General features: G+C 39.8%; 1 protein-coding gene across 1 annotated transcript; it reads right to left on the bottom strand.

Moving 5' to 3' along the window:
* Positions 1-1,226: 1,226 nt before the first annotated feature.
* LOC118783856 (CD209 antigen-like protein E) lies at positions 1,227-4,483 on the bottom strand. The gene is made up of 6 exons (XM_036537814.1): positions 4,372-4,483; positions 4,042-4,161; positions 3,745-3,921; positions 3,456-3,607; positions 1,758-1,864; positions 1,227-1,511 (listed from the first exon to the last, which is right to left on the bottom strand). The coding sequence occupies exons 1-6, from the start codon at positions 4,424-4,426 to the stop codon at positions 1,322-1,324; spliced, it is 801 nt and encodes a 266-aa protein (XP_036393707.1). The 5' UTR covers positions 4,427-4,483; the 3' UTR covers positions 1,227-1,321.
* Positions 4,484-8,675: the final 4,192 nt, after the last annotated feature.

Here is an 8,675-nt window from a genome sequence, read left to right as displayed (position 1 = left end):
TGCAAATATATCCAAGACACCAGGGAACCCTCTGCTTTTTGCATTAAGTGCCATGGAATCATTAATGACTACATTGAAACAGACTCATCTCATCCAAAAGGTGGCATGTCCTGCAGCATGGTGTCCCCATCACCGCCATAAGTCTCATAAGGCTCACTCCAGAGGGAGGTCTGGCCCCTACCGGCACACCAAGGGTGAGTTCATATTTAGGACAAAAAATCTAATGAAAAGTAAACCATGATCATCCTATACTCAAGTAGCGTAAGAAATGAAAAGGGTAGAAAAAAAAAACAAAAAAATTCAAAACCTCAAAATGTCATGAACAGTTGTTTTGCTTCCTGTAAACAGAGTGGAGTGCTTTCACACTAGTGAAATGCCAGGGTGAACCAAGCTATGCTCCAATTTGTTTGAACATAAGACTGCCTTGTTCAAGTGAACTTGAGTCTGCAATTTGGTGTGCTAAAAAGGTTTGAGAAAACCTTTCACACCTTACCAAACCAAGCAATCTCTGTGGATGAGTGAACCCATGTTTGGAAAATCCCTTCCAAATGAACCAAGTGTTTTCTTTCAGGTCAGGGCTAAAGAGCTGACCCCACAAGTTTCCCTTTTGAGGCCATTGAGAGCAGAGTCTTGAAACATAAAAGAATGTAAAAAATGCCTTTTCTCATCTTAAATACACTTAATGGAGCTTCCCAGTACTGTAATGTAACAACTGCCAAGCTCTGCTCAACCACATTGTATTGTGTGTTAAATATAAGGCATCTGAATACTCCAGCTTAAATAAAATAACTAATTCCTGAGTGATAAGATGATTAGAGAAAGCAGATGTGAAAAAGAACAAATTCATTTACGAACATTTAAACAGACTGGAATAAACTGTAACAGACACGGTCAGTGCTTCAGTTAGATTTATCTGTTAAATTGGATGTAGGTGCATTTTAAACATTTTCAAAATGCAGTATAGTGATTGAAAAGTACCATGAGCAATGATGATTGAATTGACTTGATTGATTGAGATTTGCAATGATAGTTAAGAAATGATGGTTGCTTAAAAAATAAAGTGCGTTATTATTATTGTATTTATTATATAACAAATCACATTCATACAGCTTCATCTTAAAGCTAATTTGAACTTGAAACATGGAGAAAATAGAGCTGAATTACTCTAATAATAAACATGAAGTGCTTTCATGTAACTGCACACAAGTTTCAACATGCAGGTATTACTGTAATGATGATTTTGTGTCAGGTGAATACTAAAGATACAAAATTCACTGAGAAAGTGTCCGAATGTTTTTGCTACATGAGAGCAGTCACAGGGCTAATCTGATGTTAATCCGTGCATATCAGCGTGCGTCAAAAGCAGAGCCTCAGTCTCACAGATCCACATCCAGAAAAGATGGCAGCTGGTGTCGGCCCACACTTTTTCATGGCGCACATTAACCACGCAGTCAGCAGGGTCACTCCTGTCAGGCCTGTAACTATTATTTGGTTCCCCACTCTGCCAGAATCTGGAAGTGAAAGAAGAGAAACTGAATTAAACACAGAAACTCTACTTCTCTATCGGTGCCTTCTGTTGCTGTATCTGTTACCACACTATCTGACAGTCTGTGAATAAGGATTCAGAGGGGTTTAGTAGATGAAGACAGCTCTTCCTGTGGGAAGCTTGAACTGCGACCATTCCCATGACATATACACAGTAGGTGGGAAGTAAACAAAACTATGACTGTGACAAAACTACACGTATAACTTCTTACCCTTTCTGCAGAGGGGATCCATCCACCCACAGCCAGGTCCCCTCTGTTTCTGAGTCATTCAGTCCAATCCAGTATAAACCCTCTCCTGTGTGTTTGTTGATGAACTCCTGAACACAGACACAGTATGACTGTCACATAGGGTGACCAAAACCAGGACAGAAAAGAAGATGAGCATTGTCAACATCTCATCCCTTAAAAAACACTATTGGTGTTTTGTGCAATGAAAACAATGTAGCCTCCTAACCATGCAGCAATTTGAAGATTGTAATACAGTGCAAACAGACAGCATTGCTTTGGTGTGACAGCATGGCCATATTGATTTAACTGTATTTCTGACATCTTGGAGCTTGGAAGCTTGGAAAACATAAAATAGTTCATGGATCATTTAACTGCTGTGAAAACCAGGACATTTTGGACATGGTGAAGACCAGGGTATTTTTCCAAATATTTTCAGGACAGCGTGGTGTTCAGCCCAAAACCAGGGCTATCCCAGTCAACCTGGGACATCCGGTCACCTTGCTCTCCTTCTGCTAACAGAAACACTGAGACACACAGTCCACACTGGTGCATTCTGTATACAGATACACATGTCACTAACCACACTACTAAAAGAGCTACAGTGAAAGTAGATGCAGGTCAACTATGACTTAAGATACAGAGAGAATATAGACATTTGAATTGAATTCTTTTGCTTCATTTGTCTGTCTGTCTGTCAGTCTCTCTGTCTCTCTGTATCTTTCTCTTTCCCTCCCTCACTCTCAGTTAATTTAAACCCAGTTGAATAATCTCGAGAGGTGAGATACATTTGTGCTGCCAAAGCTGAACAACTCACATAAAATACATAAGAAAACAAAAAGAAATGAATAGAAGTGTTTGTTGAACTATGGCAGGTCTCTCTTCTCACACAGAGTGCTTCCTTCTGGCCTCTCAGGGCGTGAACTAGTGTGGACAGCGCGTCTCTCTCTCAGCCTGACTCACATGCTCCTGAATCATATGTGTAAACTGAATGAGGAAATGTCAAATTTACACTGTTGACCCTTTCTGTAAATGGATCTGAACACCCTCTGCATTTATATTTACAAGTCCTATGTGTTTCTTGATTGAACCAATCAAAGTTAAGAGGACTCAGTACCAACTCCAGAATCACAGATCACTTGTTACACACACGAATTTTATGTAAATTGTACCCCTGTTACCAATACCTTCACACATTGTACTAGCGCACCTAAAGGGAACGACAAAGGTGTTCTGTAACGCTGCAAGATAAGCATCATGTTACTGGTAAGGAATACCGACTGCAATGCGACCAACATTGAAAAGCAATATCAAAACATTTATTTGAAATGGCTATTAAACAGGCTATTAAGGCTTAAATGTTTGCATATTTATATACATGTCACTCATATAATATAAAGAAATCTAGCTAGCATGACATTATAGACCTTATTGCCTGTGTTTGCTGTGTGCCAACTAAGGAGGAACTAAGCGTGGTTGATTGACCATGATAACAGTACAGAGCACAATATTATGGTGTAGTGTCCATAATCATGTTATGCACATATCACAGGGAATTATAATTTATAAGAATAATAAAGGATCTGTCTCTTGTTTGGCAGTAACAAAGCACAAAGCTTGTGTCATACTGCAATAAAAGCAAACCAGCTTATACACATTGACTTGTCTCACAGAGTATCTTACCTGTTCCTCCTCACTTTCTATAATCACTAGGTCAGCTCCCTGTTTTAAGCAGCTGCTGCGACTGTCCATCCAGTTGTGTGTCTCAGTAGAGAAGTAGTAACACTTGGAGGCAAACTGCTTCCATCTCTGTGGACAGGGTCTACACATGCTCTCTGTGCATCAGATACAGATACAGATGAGACTTCTTAAACAGTGTTTTCCACAATAATGTAAAAAGGAACACCATTAATGTGCCATACACCTCCCTACTTGCTATTCCACACAATATAGACATAGGAGTAACACTCACTTTGCGAAACAAAGGTACAGTATTGATCCAGAAAGGGGTATTTTTGTAGCATTAAATTGTAGTCCCTCTGTAAGTCGTCCTTGACCTTAGTCAGGGTGCTGTAATTGGCTGTGAGCTGCTGAAAGTCCATCACTGAACAGTTCTGAGATAGAGAGCCGTTCTCACTGACACTGACATCTGTGTGAGACGAAAACACAATGTAATACGGTCTCACAAAGACATACAAGTCATAGATTCAGTCACTGTGGACTGCAATACATTAAACACACACACACATATTGATAGTGACATACTCACAGTGAACGCAGAGGCCTATGACGGCAGCCAGAAAGAGAGCACAAAGAAACCCCAAAGACACTGCAACCACTCTGTATGGATGTGACCCCTTTCTAGCTTTTTCTGAGAACACTGGCTTTACTGTGAATAAAAGAAGAAAATAACATTCTTACAACCTCAAATACGCACACAGTTTTCACGACAACACAACATTACAAGCAATACTACATATGTCCTGTAGAGAAGGTTCCTGATGTCGGCTTCATGTGAAATAACCCCGAAGAAATATTTTATTGTTCAAATCTGTCACTCTTAATAACAGCTCTAAAATAACTGTACAAGTGTTCTTACCTGTGTCCTGAGCTCTTAGACTCTTGTGAGAAATCTGGCCTATTGTGCTGTACATATCATGATCTGGGTAGGTCAGTCCAGTATATATACCTTCTGAATCTTTTGAGACTGCAGGAGTATGCATCTCTTGACTGTATTGAAAGGGAACTACTTTTGGTCCGTTTTGTTGGTGTGGCCCCTGTTTTTTTTGGTGGTGGTGGGGGGCGGGGGGTGTTACTGTGGTCAAGCAACATTTTTAAAAGGAAACAGGAACATGGCCTGGGTGAGAAAGCCACTAGTCAATTTTATTCTTCCACTTACGCTCCTTATTGGGTTGATGCTGTGCATGGGGGTAGGGGTAGGGATGGGGGTGGGGGTTATTTCAGAGAAGTGGGTCAACAGGAGAAGAATGAGTTGCAGGATTCCATTTAATAAGCACCTAAAGGTGCAACCACGGCCCAGAAAGCTTGATTGGTGTTACTTTAGGGCTGTGGGTGATTGACTTACTCAGCTGTTTTTATTTGTCTTATAAAGTTCTTGTTGCACAACATGACTTCAACATAGAAGCCCAAACACACACATAAAAAACCAAATTGCTGCACGGCTTCTTTCATGGGCATGCCCCCACAGCAGCTTACCTTTTAAAGGAGCTAAAGAACTATACTCCCATAATAATGTAAATAAGCGAGGAGGATCAAGTAGTACAAATAGTTATTTTAGTTGCTGAACCCCCCCCACACCCCACCACCACTACCACCACAAGCTCCACTTCCCAACTCTCATTTCATTGGTGAGGGCGGAAAGCCAAAACTTCTGATTCTTTAGTCTTTTTTATATATGTATATATATATATATATATATATATATATATATATATATATATATATATATATAAATATGAATTATTTTGTTAGTTTACCAAAGGGATTATTAGATGGCCAGATCCTATTCTGGCTTTAGATATGTGATTTCACAGATCTACCACAGGGTGGCGCAATTACATTTCTACATTAGGTTCTGAGAATTTATTTAACCATGTGAGAAGTCAGAAACGTTTTTATCTGAACAGTTTGGTAAAGTAGAATGCCAATATGTAGTACAGCTTCTGAATGATTTGTTTATGTTAAAACAGTATTTACAGAGAATGTTCTTAACAACAAATACAGGATATTTTCCAGATTATTTTCCTGTGTTCATGACATTAAGTGTGAATGAATATTTACTTGGTTTGATGAGAGAAGCCTAATGTATAACAGCGGATTGCACACAGGACTGCATAGATAGAAAAATCAGAGCGAAGAACAGAACTGGAAGGCTGTAGGCAATGTCTTTTGAGAGCAAGAATACAAATCAAGCCATGAGTGAACCAGCAGGTGGCTCCTTGACTGGCAAATTTTGCAATGTTAATGTGTAGCAGAGACAGGACAATAATAAAAAAAATCTGCACTCAGTGTGTCTGAATAAAGATAAGGCTAAATAATTAGAAACACCTGACACACTGCATTCATGAAATGGACTGAATCGATTAGCAACCTCTTTATACCCCACCACAGGTGTACAAGTTCACCAGAGAGGAATGGTGCAAGAGAGTTTTTAATACAAACGATGTACTTATTTCAGCCTACATGTGACAAAGAGGAGGGCATATTCAGGACTTTCAGTTACCACTCACAGATCTACACAAACATTTCAGTATACAGTACATGTACTGCCCTCTTCAATGAAATGGTGTCACTCCCTTAGCAACCTCTATATACCTACCTCAGAAAACCTATGATGCCATCACAGAGAGTAATAGTAAATCAGTGCTTCTTTTGTCAGAAAGTTGTCTATTTATTTCTTCATTTTTTTCCCCTTTTTGCCCAATTTAGGTGGTTGCCATTTATGTGTGTGTAATCCTCCAGCACACACACACACAGACACACACACACCATGGCTGCTTTCCATACAGTGTTCCAGCAGGCAAACGCATTCTGGGTAACTCCTAGGCACCCATGTGAATCCCAGAGTGGTGGGAGCAGAGCGATGAGGGGATCCTGGCCGACCTGCCCACCACCACCCCTGGCGAAACAAAGCTCTGTTAGCGTGAGCTCCTGGTCAAGGCTGGATAATGACTTGCCCGGTTTCAACCCCAAACCACAGGGGTCAGCCTGTACATGAGGCAAGTAATTCAGCAAAGTTATTCATGCGCTCTTGACTCATAGTAGCATATCTAGTATAGATAAGGCAATAACTGCCTTTACATTTTCAGTGTTTCAGTCCATTTTCTGAAAAACATTTGAGTGTATCAAGGCATAAAATCCTGGGAAACACTTCTCCAAGGTTCATGTTCATGTTATGTTAGATTCCTAGAAAATAGATCAGACCTTTTTTCTCATCTTATTCTTTTGAACAATTCTCTCAGCCTTTTATGGTCACTTTGTGAGGAATTAAAACAGGGGGTGTTTAAGTCCAGGCATTCCAGCAGTTGTGATTCTTGGCACACGGACCATGGGGCCTCAATCCCAGCCGTGGCACAGGCAGAGTGTAGCTCACAGCTGGGCATGAGTCCTCTTGGGCTCTGCAAAACATGCAGGCTGTTGTCTGGGAACAATTTACCTCTCCCCAAGAGGAACCTGCTTTCTGTGTACAGAAAACCATGTTTTCAGAAGATGTTAAAGGCTCTGTTAATTCATATTCAGGACAGTGTTACCCATTTTGTCAGAAATGATTTGACTTTACGCATTTCAATCAACTGATTGTCTTCTCCTCACTTGTGATAATATTGTGGTTTAGATTAGAAAAGAAATATAAAGAATGTCAAGATTTCCACACACTATAGCACAGACACACACAGCACAGATATACTACCACAGACACACTATAGCATATACTACAGCACCAATATGCTGCCACACACACCACAGCACAGACACACTGTCACAAACACACTATAGAACAGACAGACAAACTATAGCACAGACACATAGACATAAACACTATAGTACAGACACATAAACATATACACTACAGCGCAGACACACTATAGCAGAGACACACTGCCACACACACTAGAACACAGACACTGCTACACATTATAGCACAGACACACACAAACTATACACACAACCATATACACTACAGCAAAGACACACAGCCATATACTCTATAGCAGAGACACACTGACATACACACTCTAGTACAGACACACTGTCACAAACACACTACAGCACAGACACACACACACACAACCATATACACTACAGCACAGACAAACTGACATACACACTATAACACAGACACACTACAGCACAGACACACTGCTACACACTATAGCACAGACACTGAAATACAGCCATATACAGTACAACACAGACACACAACCATATACACTACAGCACAGACACACTGACATACACACTATAGCATAGACACATTGAGACACATGCTAAATCACACTGATACTGCATGCCTCATTAGCCTCAAACTAAGGACAGGGACAGTATCACCCTCATTTCACTTTAGGTGAAGCTAAAAAGGAGGGGTGGAAGGAAACTACTGGATACCAAAGAAAGGCCTTCATAAACATATTATTGGTATTATTAGTTTGCATTTATAGTTGACACTGAGAGAACATTTACATTATATTCATGTATCATCTTGCCAGCACTCAATAAGTCCTAAAAATGTTTTAATGAAAACAATTTCTCATCTTATACTGACATAATTGATTTTCTGGTGATAGTATTAAGATGATTTCTGCATTTTTAATGCTGAACTGTCCATATTTCAGTATTTCCTCTGTTGTTGCTGCAAGATGATACAGGTGCTGAAAGTTGTCCAGTACTTTAGCAATTACAAACATATCCTGTTCAGTGGTGCAATGATGCACAGTTCATATCCAAAAAATAACATATTAAAACCACTTTTTAGAGCCTCTTGTTATTGCTTCAACCATGTTGTATTCAGAGTGTTGCTCAATGCAGCTAATTGTGTATTTGTTATTGTTTATGATTTGTTAGGCCATAAATCAGGGGCTTGTTTCTGGCATAGCTCCAAGGGTGCATTTGTTACCCGCCTCAGGTCTAGGGGCGCAAACCATTCTACAACGCAACACTTCTTCGCAACAATTCTGAAGCGTATTTCCTTTTTTTCCTTATATTCTTACCTTCAGTGCAAACACATACATGAAAACGACAAACATATTCATAGAGTCAACACATTCCCTTTTAACTGATTAAATTTAGTATATTCTGAGGAAGAGCACTGCTTTAGTTCCTCTCGCATTCATACAATCAAATTACAACAGCAAACTCTCTAAACCGTTTCTTTCAATTCACCATATT

The sequence above is a fragment of the Megalops cyprinoides genome, chromosome 9, assembly GCF_013368585.1.
Source record: "Megalops cyprinoides isolate fMegCyp1 chromosome 9, fMegCyp1.pri, whole genome shotgun sequence".
Taxonomy (NCBI): Eukaryota; Metazoa; Chordata; class Actinopteri; order Elopiformes; family Megalopidae; genus Megalops; species Megalops cyprinoides.
The sequence above is the reverse complement of the archived record's forward strand: the minus strand, read 5'-3'. Positions and strand labels throughout refer to the sequence as shown.